The sequence below is a fragment of the Corythoichthys intestinalis genome, chromosome 14 (genome assembly GCF_030265065.1).
Source record: "Corythoichthys intestinalis isolate RoL2023-P3 chromosome 14, ASM3026506v1, whole genome shotgun sequence".
In the NCBI taxonomy this organism is placed as follows: Eukaryota; Metazoa; Chordata; class Actinopteri; order Syngnathiformes; family Syngnathidae; genus Corythoichthys; species Corythoichthys intestinalis.
This window is the reverse complement of record NC_080408.1, coordinates 12,944,491-12,963,146: the sequence shown is the minus strand read 5'-3', so window position 1 is coordinate 12,963,146 and position 18,656 is coordinate 12,944,491. Positions and strand designations below refer to the sequence as shown.

Here is an 18,656-nt window from a genome sequence, read left to right as displayed (position 1 = left end):
TCAGATATAGGCTCCAGGCATTGAACTGGAATTGGTAGTTAATGACAATCTATCACAATACAAGCACCGTTTTGCGCTCCAAAAAGTCTAATAAAGGACTTTGGAATTAAGTATTAGGACTTAAAAACATCTAAACCAGTCATTTAGGAATCTGTGGGTCTCGTAATCTTTTTATGAGGGATTTCTGTCCATCTTGTTTGCAGGCAGTATTATAGAGTCACAGCGAGGCGAAGGGATCACGGCGGGTTTAACCTCCATGGCTATAAATTGACAAACAAGACACTCTTTCTGCTGGCCCCTCTTCTAATTACAGCAACAATCTGCCGTCCGGACGTTTCACGCCGCGGCCTAATCCCGCTAAAGTGGAAGACTTACGTCTAGATCAAATCTTGTTTAGGTCTTGTTGACTGTGAGCTGATTGTTTAGGTTGAATAATCCCAAAAATAAGCCTTCAATCTGAGTGATGGCGCCATGAAGAACATGCTGTTGTCATCACAATGAAGCGGGAAACAGTCTAAAGGTTCAGGACTATTAGCTTTTCAGTGCTTAATGAGCTTGTCTTATGATACACAGCATGCACTGAAATAGCGGGCAAGCCAAACGTTACATTTAGTCATAAAAACACCATGCTTGGCCTTAATTTGAAAGAGGGTGGTGTTAGGGTGGTCCTTATATGGGGTCAAAATTTTGGGGGGGGAAATGTTCAACTCTCACCCCCTCAATGTGTTAGGAAATAAAAAAAAGTAAACGGTGCAAATTTTCAAAGTAATTATGCAATATTTTGAGGTTGCTCACAGCCTTTGAAATTTCCAAAATGTTCGTATTTTTAGAAATTTTACCGTTATCGGTTATTTTGGAAAAAATGCTTTCAATTTCTTTATTATCAACTGAATGTAGTGAAACTTCACAATGCATACACCAGATACAAATCTAAAAATTAAAATTAAAGCATAATACAAACAACACATGGTTACATGTATATTTGTGGAATCATAAACCTAATTTGCAACCGCCTTATGATTACAGTCATTGTTACAGAATACCGCTGGTGTCCTCAGGTTCACAGCTGATGCAAAACTGTGAGGAGTGCTTCAAAAGAAGAAACAAATTGATTTGAACCAAACTATTGTCAAGATATTTTGACTGATTAATAAACTAAAAAGTATGGCAACATACGAAAGGTTCACTATCAGTGACTGATGATTATTTATTGATTTCACTCTGGAGCAGTGTGGCCTTTTTTGCATCGGGGAATCTCTTCCTGTGGTCCTGTACGACTTGCAGCAAGTATTGTTTCTGTTCCTCATCATTAGTTAACAGAGGATTGTACTCTTCGATGAGTGCCACTCCCCTTTCAGCTAAATCGTTAACAACCTTCAGACTGTGCACGATGGAAGATGCTGCCTTGAAGTCATCTCGTGAGTCCCATGTTTCTGGTTCAGCCTGGAGAAATTCTGCAGCTATATCCAAATTAGTGAAGAAAATCTTGGTGTTTCGGTTCACACACCCCACAAGGGACATTTCCTGGATGGACTTCTTGGCAGCTTATATGCGCTTTGGACCTTTTGGCAAACTATCAGAAGCAGATCCTTCCTCCAACATAGCTTCCACCATGGCTCTCTTTGTATCATTGGTTACTGCTGGGTCGAAGAGGGCCAACGCTACCAACTCTTCACTTAAATACCAAAGGTGCCCTGAAAACTTACTGACTGCAGCTTTGGAAATTGCTGGGTTGATGTCCTCATACATCTTCAAACTTTGCAAAAAACACAGATCGTGACGAGGAGCAGAGACGGCATCAGGAGCAGTGAACCGGACTCTGACGTACAATCGGACGATGAAACCAACTTTGGAACACCAAGAAGTTGGTATGTGTCAAGTCCAGATACAAGCACTGGCAAACGATCTACAAGTTCCTTTCCCGTAAGGTCCTGCAAAAGTTTTCCATCCCAGTGAACCGTTAGTGGTGTTTTAGGGTCAAATGTGTCTTTTACGTGCTTGGATATGTCCTGTCGGAGACTCAGTCGGGCTCTGCGGATATTAGACGACCTGTTGATTGTGTAATATCTAATGTCAGTTCCAAGACTTCTGGCTGTCGCAGCAAGCATAAATGTTGCCTTCCGATCCGAAAGTTTGGTTCGATCCATTGTTGGTGCCAGCTCAGGGCTGAAGAGAGTCAGAAGTTCTAACAATGTGGCAATCAGCATTCAGCAGACTCAGCATCATTTTGGAGAAAACCGGGACTGGGTGCTGAGGTCAGCAAAACCACCACCATGGGAACAGATTAAGCAACTGGATAAAACCACTGGATGTGACAAACATGAATCAGTATTAATTCACGGCTGTGTTTTTAAGAATAGCCAAGTCAATTTCAACATAAATGTATGATACAAAATACCATAATCTGGCACACAATTTTACGAAACTCAAAAATATCGAAAAACGACAATATCTTCCATTTTTTAAACTTTTTGAGCAACCTCTAAATATTCTCCAATCTCTAAAAAAAAAATTTCCTAATTATTTTTACATTGATTGTAACATGTTGGTGGGGTGAGAGCATGAGTATTTGAAGGTTGAAAAATAAGGACCACCCTAGGGTGGTGTGAATGATCTCTCTTAGTTAATATAAACCATAGACTTCAATATCAGTTGTCGGGGCGCGGGGTGTCTCCGTAGGGGGCCTATTTTCAAAACTTACAATATAAATATTTTCAAAACCAAAGCCGCTAGCAACTTAAAACCAAAACAGGCCCTAAGGTATACCGTCCCTGACAAAAGTCTTGTCGCTTATCCATTTTGTAGAAACAATTGCTAATAACCTGACTTTTAATTATTCAATTGGTTTCAGAAATGGCTCATATGAAAGCTAAGACCCTCCCAAATGATGTTGAATGTACAAAAATATATTTGTTTCACTGAAAAAAGATTCATCATTTAATGAAGACATAAAGGTCAAATTTTGGCAAGACAAAGTTTTGTCGCCTATAGAAAAGTAGTGCGAAAATTTAACAAAAAATGTACTTCAAATACAAAAATATGTTACATAACCAGTGTTGTTAATTTTAATTTAAAAAAGTAATTAATTACAGTTACAAATTACTTCTCCAAAAAAGTAATTGCGTTAGTAACTCAGTTAGCTGAATGTAACAGTAATTAGTTAGCAAAGTAACTAGTGATAATTTTCATGTTTTTTTTCTAAAAAAAAAAAAACAAAAAAAAAAAAACAACAACAACAAAAAAAAAAAAAACAGGTCATACAATGTAAAGTTTAAAGGGTTTTGGGGACAATTGGCCCTGGCACAATTCTTTACCCTCCACTTACAGTATCTAGACACAAGGGTATTGCGATAACTAGATAGTAACCTTTGCTATGTGTGGAAGTCATTTAAAGTTGTGAATCAACCGTTAAAATTGTTAAAATTGCTCCCGTTATTGCATTAGTTCCCTTCTGTCTACTTCCAACATGTGTAAGTTTTAAAACTGTTTCATCATTTAAAGATAGATTTAAGTCAAGATTTTGCCAATTTAGGAGCATTTTAGATTAAAAGAAAAAAAAAAATTACTTAGGTTCGCTAGGAAGGATCTCTTCATCTGAGCCTTCCTGAGAGGTCTACTGCTTTAAGATGACGGCTGTTTCCTAACGCATGTAGTCCTCAAAACAAGTTGCCAATGCAGCCATGTCTGTAATGCACGCGTTTCCCGCCTCAGTAACGGTAACGGCCTTGCCCAGATGAGAAAAGTAATTATTAGATTACTCATTACTGAAAAAAAATAACGCCGTTAGTAACGCCGTTATATTCTAACGCTGTTATTAACAACACTGTACATACTGTACATAAGCAAATTAAGCAGTGGTGCTGTGAGATCCAGATTTAATAATTTGTATGACTTCCATGGGCTTGAAGGACTGCATCCATGCGGTTCGGCAAGTTTTCATACAATTATTGATAAAGTCATGAGGAACATCAAAAAAAGCAGTCTTGCATGCCTCCCAGAGTTCATCAACATTCTCGGGTTTCATCTTCCTTGCTTCCTCTTTCATCCTACCCCAGACAGGCTCAATGATGTTAATGTCTGGTGACTGGGCTGGCCAGTCCCGGAGGATCTTGATCTTCTTTGCCTTGAGGAACTTTGAGGTAGAGATTGAAGTATGCGATGGAGCACCATCCTGCTGCAGAATGTGTCCCTTTTTATGGTTAGGAATGTAAGAGGCAGCTAAGATTTGTTGATATTTCAGACTATTTATGTTGCCTTCCACTCTGCATACTGGATGCAACCCCAAACCATGATTTTGCCACCACCAAACTTCACTGTTTTCTGGGTAAATCTCGGATCCATGCAATATTTGCGGAGAATGTGGTGTAATTCAATGGAAGATTCATCTGAAAAATCCACTTTTTGCCAATTTTCCAGCGTCCATCCTTTTGATAGGCTTGGCAAATGCCACATGTTTTTTTTAAATAGTCTGCACCCGGAGAGATAAATAGTCTGGGTCTTAGCTTTCATATGAGCCATTTCTGAAACTAATTGAATAATTAAAAGTCAGATTATTAGCAATTGTTTCTACAAAATGGATATGCGACAAGACTTTTGTCAGGGACTGTATATGAGTCTCCATGAGCAGCGACATCAAAAAATTTGAAGTCATTCCCTAATAAAATCCTGATTGATTATTTTTTTATATAACAAAATTTAATATGGCTATAAAATTCTCAGATTTTACACAAGATGCACAAAAATCAACAAATGCAGGCATAATCACCTATATTTTCGGGCTCAATAGTATTGTATAATTGTAATAAGTTGTAAAGCAATAAAACAACAAAAATTAAAATTAACACAAAATATTTTAATAATAGGTCAAAATTAATTTTCGAACAGATGACTTTAAGACGGTCATTTGCTTTGTTTCACCAAAACCACCTGAGGACAGAAGAAACAAGATTGATATACGTAGTTTTTTTTCTAACCTAAGCTTTCAAAAGCGATAACAACTAGTGAGCGAGAACCAAGGATTGAAGATGTGGACCATGCAACGCCGGAGAGCACAGCCAAAATGGTTAGCGGAATTTCAGTTTGTCCACGAAAGACGCTAATTGTACAACAGAGCCACAACCGGGGCACAATATTCAAGGATTTGAGTCACTGGAAAAACTTGGCATTAGATTGGATATCTCCGCGAAACGCAAAAAATCGGCGTCTACTTCTCCACAAAAATGCACACGCTCACACACGCACGCACACCTACACACACTTAACTGGTATGCCTGTATTTACGAGCATGGGCTAAGCTAATAACCGAGCATATACACTTATCTTGTAAGTTAATTTTATTGCTGACACCGCGTTTTGGGGTCATCGACATGTTTTGCCCCCCACCCCCCCGCCACAAAGTCAAACTCCGCCTATGGAATCATCTTGATTTTACTCAACAAAAGCAAATGTTGCATTTTTTCTATATACAACCACAACTTATTTAGGTTGAATTCTGATGTCAATATCTCCTCAGCACGTCTTGCCGTCTATCTGGCCCTTGTCATTTTTAAATGGAAATGTTTTATCACCTAAAAACCGATTTGTTTTTTGTATAGACGCAGAAATGTCTAAATGACTAGTTCTTTTGCCCAAAAAATGGCAGTTGGCCAAAAATGACCTGATTATTTGAATGTAAAGTTATGCTATTGTGTATGGATAGAAAATCCAACATGGCGGCCATCACAAAACAAACAGCTTTTTATGTTGAAAATTACTGTAAATAAGTGCGTAAATCTCAGAATTTCTATAGATATGAATGTAAAACAGTCTGGATTCTTGGATTTAAAAAAAACCAAAAAAACAAAAAACAGGCATTTGTAATTCATTTCATGTAAATATTCTAAACCAAAACTACGCTCATATTTTTCATTCATTTAATTTTTTTCACAACGTTTCAAAGTGCATGCATGGTGCCACATTATGTAATAATTACCTTCAATCCTCAACCAAAACACTCTTGAGACACTCCTGGCTGCTCGTATGTACTAAAACTTTCATCCTGTTTCCACCTAAATCCGGCGTTAGAACGCAGCGTTTGTTTGAGTTTGGCTTCCGTGACGCTCTGCCTGGCCCTGTCCCCTACGGGAAGCCATGGCGCAATGTCTGTAGGAGCTGTCTCGTCAACTGATAGTGAAGTCTGTGGATAAACATGAGCATCCATGTTTTCCTTTCGTGTTAGGGGTTAGCAATTTGCATTTGCATGCTAACTGCAAAAATTTGGGTTCAGGCTTAGATTAGTAGGAATATTTGATCATTTTTACTCGCTTAGAATGTCTTACACTGGCATGTTTATCTTGTTTGAGCTACAAAAAAAATGTAGCTCCCTCAAAAACCAATATTGAAGCAAATGTCTTTATAAGACACAGCAGAGGAGCATTCAAGATTGTTTTGTAACATGTCCCGCTATGTCCCCCATGACTTCAATTTACTAATAGTTGACTTCAAGTCTGGAATAAAGTGGACGCTGTGGGACAAAGGCACCATTGATGACGCAGAGAAACACAGCGGACCAATTCTTGCTCCCTTCAACATTGCTGTCCGGACACCTCAGAGGTAAGAGCTCACTCTGTATTATCTGTTTCAACTGTGTTATGATCTAAGCAAATTACATAAACTAGGATGAACCCATTTTTGAATTGTACAACTTGCTATGAATTTGTGTGTCCTCGCTGCTTCTGCCTCACGTTAGATACATTAAGATGATATAGGGCTTCACTGGGATATGAAAAGGCAAATAGAACAGCCAAAACAGTCCAAAAATATAACAATTTGTTGAAGTAATTCATGTACTTTGTCATATTTGTACTTCAATTTCTCAACTTTGACAGGTATTAAAGACAAAGCTCACCATGAAGCTGTTTTTGGCTCTGGTGGCATTCTTTGTGTCTCTCGTCAGAGGTCAGGTGCCTCATTGGGGTCCGTGTCCAGAACCGGATGTTCAACCTGCCTTCAACCTCAAACAGGTTACCGTTCTATCTCTCTGAATGTCCTAGCCTTCTGTTTCTAAACCACTGTTGCAATGACTGAATCTTGTGTGCCTCAGAGGAGTTGTTTTCCATCGCGGAAATGTAATGGTAATGATGAGAAATTTTCTCATTATAGTACACACATTTTGCTGAAATTAGTTGGGGCTGGAACAAATTCATTTCATTTCCATTCATTTCAACAGGGAAGCATGAGTTATTTATGGGTGTCTGTAAATACGACTGTAACGGGTGCACGCAGGTCCATTGTGTGCGTTGCATATGAAACGTCGCTCTCAGTGTTGTTTTGGTTAAATTTCGTCTTAGTCTTTTAGACAAAAATACCTGTTAGTGTGAGTCCAATTTAAGTCATTTCAAAAATTATAACTATTGTCTGGGATAAAAGAAAAACTAATCTATAAGTGTAGACAAAATGAACTCAATACAAATATTTTAAAATGTGTTAGTTTTCGTCTAGTTTTTGTTGACGTTTACTCAAAATGTTATCGTTTGTAAAATGAAAAAGTTTTAGTCCAAAAATAAATGAACAAATAAAGGTTTCCAACTATTTTGAATATACATTCCAGAGGTTACGCTAGACTTTTTCGTTGTCTGTCATTTTGACTGACAGGGTCATAAAAATCCGGTCATAATCTATTTTTACCCGTCACTTAAATCTTTAAAATGATAATAATGACATATTCACTAGTATTTAGTTTTCATTCATTTTTAATTAATATTCTGTCCGAACAACCTTAACAGAAAATCCACACCGTGCCATCACACATCAAGCAGATGAATATGTAACTTTTTCTCCGCAGTGACAAAAACAGCTGACTGTGGCCCCAGTAGGTAGGCTACGAGCCGACCTAAGCATAGCTTTAGCTTTTTTATCGACGCGACTGACAATGACATTCTCCTGTTTCAACAAGCTATCCTCTACCATCAGCCCTGTCTTTCTTATGTATCCTCTGGTTGTCCTACGTCTCTTACCGTTCTTGGGGGTAATTTAGTTAGCTTTGTGTAGCGATCGCAAATGCTACTCAGCGACAGCCAACGAACACTTGTAATTTTTTCATTGATAACATCTTAATCCTATAATTTATTTACACTCCTCCCTTACTAAAGTTGTTTTTTTATATATATAACAGAAACGGTAACAGTGGCAGTCAAATACCATTGTAATTCTTTTCAGGTCATTCGTTGTCAGACAGAAGCAGTACGGCACAACGTTACGCTAAAAAAATCAGTTAAAAATATAAAAATGGCTTACCTCTTTGTCCTCTGAAAGACCATGCCAACCCAACATAATGTTTACTGCATATGAAATGTGAATGGATTCGCCGAGCTGGTGTTAAAGTCCGCGCAAATTGATTCGAGCTTCACATTTTTTCCTCCCTAGTTTTTGGTTCCGGAAACGTATGAAGAAAACATCTTTCATGTGTCGTAATGTCTAGAGTCGTTTCTACAAGTTCCAAAAAAGCAATGCGTGATTGGCATGTTCGTTTTTGAAAGATTACTGGAGAAAAGTAGCACTTTTTGCGTTGGGTCTATGCAAGGCGGGTCTATAATGTCCCACTTCGGCTTTACTTCCGCTTTACGATGCGACGTCACGGTCTAAAAACAGCCTGCGTGCGGTACGCCATTGCGTGCCCGCTTGTGCATAATCAAATGTCTCAAGTGGGATTGCTGCAGAGGCTGTCCTTCATTCTCCACTGCATCAGTCCCTGTTTTTCCACCTCTTTTATCAACACCTTTGTCGTTTTGGGGCTTTTTGAAGAAACTTCGGACACTCAGTTGCCTTGACATTTTTCCGAGTAAGGCCAACGACGTCATGCATCAAGAGAGACAATAGCTAATTAATATGCTCACTCGCCGCCCTGTGGTCTGGGGTGTGAATTGCAACCTGTCAAAATGACAGATGGACTTCATTTTTTTCTGTCACCGTTTTAAAAAAACGGTCAACGACGGAAAATATTCGGTTAACGCGACCCCTGATACATTCACAGAAGAGCACATATTGTAGCTTTTACAAGGACAACGCCAACTTCATAATTATAGTACACACTCAGCAAGAAAAACTGTTTATTCATTTCAATTATGAAACTCCACGAGGTGTAAGAGGACGCTCGCCACGCCAAATGCTAAAGCTAATGTGAACGCCAATGCTATGCTAATGCTACAACTTATATTCAGTGTGTGATGGTCCCTCAGCACAGCCCTTTAACAGCTAAAGCAGTGGTTCTTAACCTGGGTTCGATCGAACCCCAGGGGTTTTAGTGAGTAAGTATAAGGCAGACATGTCCAAATTCTGGCCCGGGGGCCAAATGCAGCCCGTGGTCAAATTTCCTCCGGCCCCCAGCCTCTGTCATAAAATCAATAACGTCTGGCCCGCACACAGACTTAATAATTTGGTCAGCAGTATTGCTACCAGCATATGAAGTAGCTTACACACTAAATGCTGCTCCTCATTTACCCACTAAAAGGCAGCAGCACTCTCACATTACCCCGTGTGACCATTTACTTCCAATTTCCTAAAATTGCGACAATCAACCCAAAAAAATAATAAAGTTGACTGTGACGGCCGACACTTCAAGGATAGGTGGAAATTGGATTATTTCTTCAGTAAAATACGCAACAACTGGGTCTGCCTCATTTGCAAAGAGACGGTCGCTGTTTTTAAAGACTTCAATGTGAGGCAATATTACCAAACAAGACATGCTGACATGTACGATTACAGATTACAGGGAAGATACGCAGCGAGAAATTGAAGCAACTTGAAGCTAGTTTAATTTCACAGCAGCAGTATTTCGCAAGACCCCGAGAGTCGAAAGAGAATGCCAAAAAGGATAGTTACGAGATTGTTGAAATTATTCATTTAAAAAAATAATAAAGCAAATGTGACACACAGAACGGCTTGCTAAAATTTGCTTAAATATATTGTTCTATGTAGGAGACGTCAGCCAAGATCGGCCCTCCACATTTTTACCACACCAAATATGGCCCCCTTCGCAAAACGTTTGGACACTCCTGGTCTAAGGGGTTCGGCGTAGGTATTGAAACGTAGAGCCCTACGCTTATTAAATCAAGGCAAAGTGGCTTTTCAGACCAGGTTTTGGACAGGTTTGCTCCTAATTTACAGGCTTAATAATAATACAATTGATTTGAAGGCGTCTTTCTGGCACTCAAGATCGCTGTACAATCATTTTAAAACACATTTAAACAAATTAAAGATTGAAAACAGTAAAAATAATAAAGTATAGAACGTTTAGGGCAAATTTAAAATACTAAAGAGATGTAAAAACAATGAAAATACTAACAGATAAAATATAAGAAGCAGAAAACTAAAACACAAAGTGAATAGGGATTATTATGGACAGGCCAGTGAACAGGTGAGTTGTGATCTTGGACTGAAAAAGAGGGAATCATTAATCCATTCCTTTTAACTGCTATCCTCGATCTGATGGGCCGAGGAACTGGTTTGCTCAGTGGAAGGTTGACTCGCACTTGGTATGAGAGATTACAACAGATCAATGGGCAGCATGGTCTCAAATTTTGACCTGTTTTTAATTTCGAAGAATTTTGAACAGGGATTTGCTAAATTATTAGCTTTCTAGCTTAGATATATCGGTTTTGAATTTGAAAAGAAAAAAAAAAAACTAACTTTATTATCTAATTCTGAAGGTTTCGGTTAATCCACATGTGAAACTTGTGGGGTTCAATACCTTTAGCAAGGTTAAGAACCACTGAGTTAAAGGAACATTGCATATTCTTTCTTGCCAAGAAAACAAATTGTACCATGTGTTTCAAAACAAGCTAACCTCCTCACCCCGTGGCGTCAAAATGATAACAAGAACGGTGAGCAAAAATCCCAGAACCACACGGGGGGACCTAGTGAATGACCTACAGAGAGCTGGGACCACAGTAATAAAGGCTACTATCAGTAACATAATGCGCCGCCAGGTACTCAAATCCTGCACTGCCAGACGTGTCCCCCTGCTGAAGAAAGTACACCTCCAGGCCCGTCTGCGGCTCGCTAGAGAGCATTTGGATGATCCAGAAGAGGACTGGGAGAATGTGTTCTGGTCAGATGAAACCAAAAGAGAACTTTTTGGTAGAAACACAGGTTCTCTTATTTGGAGAAAAAAGAATACTGAATTGCACCATAGCCACTGTGAAGCATGGGGGTGGAAACATCATGCTTTGGGACTGTTTTTCTGCAAAGGGACCAGGACGACTGATCTATGTAAAGGAAAGAATGAATGGGGCCATGTATCGAGAGATTTTGAGTGAAAATCTCCTTCCATCAGCAAGGGCATTGAAGATAAGACGTGGCTGGGTCTTTCGGCATGACAATGATCCCAAACACACAGCCAGGGCAACAAAGGAGTGGCTTCGTAAGAAGAATTTCAAGGTCCTGGAGTGGCCAAGCAGGTCTCCAGATCTCAACCCCATAGAAAATCTGTGGAGGGAGTTGAAAGTCCGTGTTGCTCACCGACAGCCCCAAAACATCACTGCTCTAGAGGAGATCTGCATGGAGGAATGGGCCAAAATACCAGCAACAGTGTGTGAAAAGCTTGTGAAGAGTTACAGAAAACGTTTGGCCTCCGTTATTGCCAACAAAGGGTACATAACAAAGTATTGAGATGAACTTTTGGTATTGACCAAATACTTATTTTCCACCATGATTTGCAAATAAATTATTTAAAAATCAAACAATGTGATTTTCTGTTTTTTCCCCCACATTCTGTCTCTCATGGTTGAGGTTTACCCATGTTGACAAGTACAGGCCTCTGTAATATTTTCAAGTGGGAGAACCTGCACAGTTAGTGGTTGACAAAATACTTATTTGCCCCAATGTACGACAGAAACTATGTCACATTTTCGTCTCGTTGTCGTGTCAAAAACTGGCATTCGTCTTGTTATGTTTCAGTTTCCCAAGACACGTTCTCAGCTTGTCATCATCACGTCATCTTCATTAAAAATTTGTTTGTTGACTAAATCTTTTTGTTATCGTTGACAAAAACAACAATAGTGCTAGCGGCTACAGCTACTAGCTTAGGCTTTTGGCCTCGTGATTAGCGTGCTCTCCTCCCGTGCTGCACACGCCGTGCAGTCCTGACATGGTCACAGAACGAACAAAACTTTTGTCTCAACACACAACTGCATCTAATTTTCACTTTTTGAATTTAATCCTGGAGTCAGTCTTATAGATAGCGGTATTACAAACATAAAGACCAGTGAGTTGTCTTGAGGTGGAGAGTTAGCATGTGAAGAAGAAATGGAAAAACAATTAGAGCCATCGTAGAAATGTTTTTGTAAATGTAGCAAAGGGGAAAGAAACCCTCAAGTTCGAGGTCATGCCATCCTTCTTGGACTGCAAACTAACATCTCCTTCCATATTAGCCTCTTACACTTGAAACTAGGGCTGTCAAATTTATTGCGTTAACGGGCGGTAATTAATTTTTTAAATTAATCACGATGAAATATTTAACGCATTCAATGCATGCACGGAACAACCCACTCACGCATTGCCGCAACCAGACTACAATGGCGTCGTTTTACGTATATTGAGAGCTAAGAGGCAGAGACAAGCGAGTGGAATGGTCACAGACATTCATTGGGGCCATGCTACGTATTAGCAAAAGCTTTGGCATCTCTTTCACAACATTAACGAGCGACGTGGGGAAGAATGTCAGGAGATGATCTTTTTCTTAACACTATGTATTGAACCAAACGCAGAGAAGATATGCCATTTGTAGCCACCACTGACAGTCATGGTTGACCAACTTCCCATTATTCATTTGGGCAAACTCTATTCAAACATTTCGTTTTGCTCAACAAATACACTAGATGGCAATATTTTGTCACAATATACAGACTCACATTTATCTTTTAAGAACTACATCTTTCTATCCGTGGATCCCTTTCACAGAAAGAATGTTAATAATGTTAATGCAATCTTGTGGATTTATTGTTATAATAAACAAATACAGTACTTATGTACAGTATGTTGAATGTATATATCCGTCTTGTCTTATCTTTCGACTCCAACAATAATTTACAGAAAAATATGGCATATTTTAGAGATGGTTTGAATTGCGATTAATTACGATTAATTAATTTTTAAGCTGTGATTAGTTCGATTAAAAATTTTAATCGTTTGACAGCCCTACTTCAAACGTGATAATCAACTATCAACCTCGCACAGCGAGAAACAGTTTTTATTCTTCTCTTCACAGTTCATGGGAAGGTGGTTTGAAATTGCCAGACTGCCAACACAGTTTGAGAGGGGCCACTGCATCGAGACCAATTTCACCTTTAGGACAGACAAATCCATCCGAGTGGTCAGCTCAGAAATACTGTGAGTGAAAAAAAAAGAGGCAATTTATTTTGGTGACATTTCTAGAAAAAAAATATACAGTAGCATTGTCTCAATCAACAGGAAAGGGGAGGTGAGGAAAATTGAAGGAACCGGCGTCATCGAGGATATGAAGCATCCCGCCAAGCTGGGAATAAGCTACTCTTACGGTGAGATTTACTTCATGTAGATGGAATTGTGCTAGGAGCTGACAGTTAATTTATTTTATTGATTAATTTCTGTTCAATTGTCAAAATCATACTCCATGGGGGAGCTTTGGCAAGGGGTGGTGGGTGGCAGCCACTGTAATAAGGCAGTAGGTGGGTCCCACACTTTTCTCTATCTTCCGGGGCGTGGCCTACTCCCTGCCTGGGCTGCCGAGGCGGGGGGATCGGGGCTCCAATCCCACAATGCCCCGCGGCGCTTCTTAGCGCTCTCCTGCTTCCGCCTTCCCCCCTCTTTTCTGCCTGGGCGTCCTCCCTGTGCTCCGGCGCCGGTCGCTTGCTAGGTGCCAGTGGGCCGACTAGGTATTGCCTGCTCCGGGTGAGGATCCTGCCTTAGTCTTGGTGGGCCCCTGGGGGTCCCACAGTGTGCCATGACAGTCTTTTATTTCTGATGTACATTGTTGAAAACAGCCAACAATTGCATCTCAGATGTGACTAGAAAAAAAAAAATCCGCTTTCACTTAAAAAACTTAAAATCTTATAAAAAAACAACAACTATTTCTCACCTAAAAATGTAATTACTAATTACGCTTGATAACACACATCACTTGAAAGCTATGTGTTTTTCCCACGTTTCAATTGAATTTCCATTTGTGTCAAGCTATTATTAAGTTCCAGTTAAGTTTTAAGTTAGTCTAAACTGTAAGTACTGATAGGATTTTGAGTTTTTGCAGTGTTCAAAATAAATGTATAATACCTGCTGTATTGGAGCACATTAGGGAACAGTGCTACTTGGTGTTTTATTCAGCAATGACTGCTGAGCTAAAACTTAGAGTTAGCTTTATTATGTTTTAATTTTACACTCTCATCACTCTACAGCAATGTGTTTTTACAGATTAAATAAAGCCTGTATGTAAGACACGTTAGCCACGCATCGACAGCGGTCATAATCAATAGAAACCTAGCCCTCCGAAGGGCTAACGTTACGTGAGCGAGTGACAGTAACGTTATATCTATTAGCACTGAGAAGTCTACTGCTTAAAGATGGTGGTTGTTTACTAACGCTGCCCAGTCTCGTCCTAAATGCATGCGATATCTATGAGACACTTCGGACACTACCTGCTACCATCATGCAGGCGTAGTTTTTAGCTACGTCGGCGTAGTTTGTAGCGGCTGTCGGCTGCAGTACGTTTTTATTTCTTTTTTAATTGCTTCTTCCTCTACGTACGTGATGTCAGCGGGTTGTCCCGCATTAGAAGAAGTCCGGGCAAAACGTGATGCTTAGAGCTGGCAAAATTAAACGATTCCTCGAGGTGAATAAAATTACTCTGATCAGTTTTTAAACTCGAGTTACCCGAGTATTTGTTTCAGCTCTACTTCCATGTGATACACTGAAAGTGTTCAGTCTAGTGCTGCAACGATTATTCGATTAACTCGAGTATTCGATTAGGAAAAAAATATTCAAATTAAATTCTGTTGCTTCGAGTATTCGTTTAATTAAAGTGGTGTTGTAATAGTTTATTTTGAAAGTGTTTGCATTTAGTTTTATTGATTAAGGTGGATACACTGCCCTCTGGTCTGCCTCTTTTCACATGGCTGAATCCAACTGCTCCCCGTTAAGACCACCGTAAGCCAAGTTTTTGTTTGAGCTAATGTTTTTCAATGCATTCACAATTTAGTTTATAGGTATATTTAGCCGTTTTTTTGTGGGAATATGTGTCAGACCCATTTGTTAAGAGCATTGTAAAAAAACTTTCCCATTTGATAGCATTTAAGCTAGCGGACTTTTTCTATGTAAGTTAGCCGAAGAAGCCAAAGAAAAGTCTACCAAAGTCTAGCAATAATATCTACCAAAAATTTATACCGTTCAAGGCTAAGATCAGGTATTTTATGTTCCTTATCCGATTACTCGATTATTCGAACTAACTAGTCCATCGATTAATCGACTACTAAAATATTCGATAGGTGCAGCCCTAGTTCAGACCAATCAGACACTCAGATTTCTATTCTCCGTGTCAAACAGCTGAACAGGACAGATAAAAAAAAAAAAACAAGAATTTTAGTTCAATTGTGAAGATGATTTACAAAAACAAATTTTCTGCCCTACAGCTTAGTGGTTCAAGGGCATTTTGAAGTAAGAGACATTTGTAATATTTTCCCTGTATCTCTACTGAAAATTTTATTATTTATCTATATCACGCTAATAAGCACAACATCGGATCAATTTCTTGTTTTCTAGTTAACATAACATAATTTGCATGAATATCGATTGCTCCATCAGTGCTGCCATTTGCCCCTTACTGGATCCTGTCCACCGACTACGTGAACACAGCCCTGGTGTACTCCTGCACGGACATTCTGCGTCTTTTCCACTTGGACTTTGCTTGGATCCTGAGCCGTACACGCACCCTACCTCAGTCGACCATTGACAGCGCCATGCAGACCTTCGCCAACAACAACATCGACGTGATCCGCATGATCAACAGCAATCAACAGGGCTGTGACAAAGAAGCCCCGTGGAGTGATGACCAGCTACTGTAATACTTTTGGTTTTAATGGCACTTAATTCGGTCGGAAGTAGTGGATTCAATATGGTCTAATGTAAAAGCATGCGTCTACGTATATAACTGCTTTGACAACAAAAAACTATAACAACTGATGATACAAATTATAATAACAGTTTTACATTATTGCTTCGACTTAATATCATGTACAACTCATCAACTTGTCACATGCTTATGGCGTCAAGCAGACACAAAGCTGGCAATTAAATCAAATAAAACCTTTAAATTCAATTCATGTGAGCTCTCTTGTTAACTATTCCTTATGAAACAGTAAAGAAAAATACAAAACATTTTTTAAAAAGTGTCATGGGTGTTGAGTCACTGACAAATAGTGGCCTGGTTCCAGCTTTCTATCTTTCAAGTTGAAAGCAGAACTGCATAGAGAAAACATCTTTCAGATGAATACTAGTTACATTTTGACAAAGTCGGGTTTCACCATGATTGCGTTTAACACTATCCCCCATTTTATCATTGCAGCCACTCAGTCAATTAACCAAACAACTGCGCGAGTCACTATAATCAGAGTCACAAGTAAGGCTCGAGTCTCACCTGTTGTGGGCAAGTCGAGTCGAGTCTCAAGGTCATGTGGAGACAAGCCGATCCACAAGGCTGTAACAAATCGTGTCAAGTCTATGGTTTCTAAAGACAAGTCGTGTCAAGTCAAAAGGTTCTTGAGTCAAGTCAAGTCGAGTCACAGGTTAGTCAAGGCCTTTACCATTGCTCCTCAGCCCACACACAAAGCACTCACGTTTATTTTTAAGGGAAACCTTATCCGATACCAGGTGACTGTGCGCCAGATCCGGCGTCAGCTCGCCAGATCCGCATAGCAATCACGCCCGCTGAACGTCAGTGCACCAGATGCGGCAGGGATCATCAATCTGACATTCCAGATGATAGGTTACGCACTGGTCCGGGGCGGACATTGCAGACCAGACGCGCTAAAAACCTGAAATTTAACATTCGGCGTGTAACGTCACAACAGCGCGCACCCCAAAGGTGGGCATCCGCTGCAACACGGCAAAACGACTGCGTAGACCCTACATTGTCATTGAGTTCTGCGTCAAGGGAATGCATTGCTCTGTAATTCACCATCATGCCACTAGAGCATAGGTGTCAAACCGATTCCAGAAAGGGCCAAGTGGGTGCAGGTTTGCTTTCCAACCAATGAAGAGGACACCTTTTCACCTATCAGATCTTTTACATGTGTAATCAGTTAAACTTTGTCAGGTGCTGCTTGTTTCAGCAGGAAGTTCATTGGTTAAACTCTCTGTGCGGTATCGGTTGGAACCAAATCCAGCACCCACTTGGCCCTTTCTGGAATCGGTTTGACACCTGTGCACTTGAGCATTGTGGCTTTGTCTTTGTAAGGTTTTGGGGGACTCTTGTCGAATTCCTTTAGTTTTCCTCCGGTCATTGACAGCAATTGCAACGAAGCTGGAATGTGTGTATTTTCTGCTGCAGCTAATCAATATTGAAGAAACAAATGTTAATACAAATGTTAAAGCGTAGATGACACAGAAGACATTTGGAAATGTTTGAAAGCGGTTGTTATGCTGAAGTGTTGAAGTGTTGTTATGCTGAATCGGAAACGTTCTGAGTGGACCAATCACAGTTCTTCGCCGTTCACGTCACGCGCGTTGATGTGACGCGTTGTCAGGATTTTTTGTGGGTGCACGTCAGAATCGGCCTTAAGCAAGAGAACACGCAGGATATAGACCCTACTCAAAAAGTAGGCCAAAACATAGAGTTTGACAATTGCACTGGTTATAGGTAAGCTTGAGAACGATAAACCGATACGACCGGATATCCGGTTTTACAGGTGAGAGATACAGCTGTATCGATAGTAAAGTTACCATTCGACAGTAATTAGCCATTAAATATTTGATGAACCGATATTAGAGATAGAATTCGGCTATCGCGAGCACAAGAATCGGCTTCTAATGCTTAGTTCAATGCGTTACTTAATATGATAATTTAGCTTTTACCTCACATGCTGCGCTTGTCATTCACCACACAGCGCACTTAGATTGTGACCGCCGTCATGGTTGCCTCAACTTCCTATTCTGTTCGGCAGAACCGCTAGTAGTCGCCATCATTACCCGATCGTGACGGGCATGTCATAACAACGCGAGAGCTAACAAAACCACTGTAACGCACGCTCCGTAGCATTTTCTTCACAGCCCAAAACGAAACTAGTAGTGACAACGAAGCAACATGCTAAAACAATGGACAGTTTGCGCACCACGCCAGCGACATGCAGCGATTGATTTTCAACGCACCCAGGAAAACAAAAGTCGGACTTTGAAGTGACGAAGGCAGCCAGATCTGTTCGCATGGGACAGAGCTAGAGTGAAGTGTGAAGCGGTACAGAGATCGTGAGTTTTTAACCCTAAAAATTAACCCACGACAATGGTGGAAAGGGCGGCATATTGTTTCCATGAAACGCAGTCTACCTAAACATGAACATGTGGATCAGTTGAACTTGAAAAATCTGCCCTTCAAAAAAGATATAGACAGTGATGAGGAATAAAAAATGTGGAAGCACAGGCATAAGTGAATGACTTTG

At 40.0% G+C, this 18,656-nt stretch overlaps 2 protein-coding genes across 2 annotated transcripts in view; one reads left to right on the top strand and one right to left on the bottom strand.

Moving 5' to 3' along the window:
- Window positions 1-18,656, bottom strand: part of samd7 (sterile alpha motif domain containing 7) — a 104,340-nt gene that overhangs the window by 30,796 nt on the left and 54,888 nt on the right. The gene's annotated exons all lie outside the window — the stretch shown is intronic.
- Window positions 6,583-16,394, top strand: LOC130930193 (apolipoprotein D-like). The gene is made up of 5 exons (XM_057857968.1): window positions 6,583-6,591; window positions 6,867-7,001; window positions 13,244-13,365; window positions 13,447-13,532; window positions 15,808-16,394. The coding sequence occupies exons 2-5, from the start codon at window positions 6,888-6,890 to the stop codon at window positions 16,065-16,067; spliced, it is 582 nt and encodes a 193-aa protein (XP_057713951.1). The 5' UTR covers window positions 6,583-6,591; window positions 6,867-6,887; the 3' UTR covers window positions 16,068-16,394.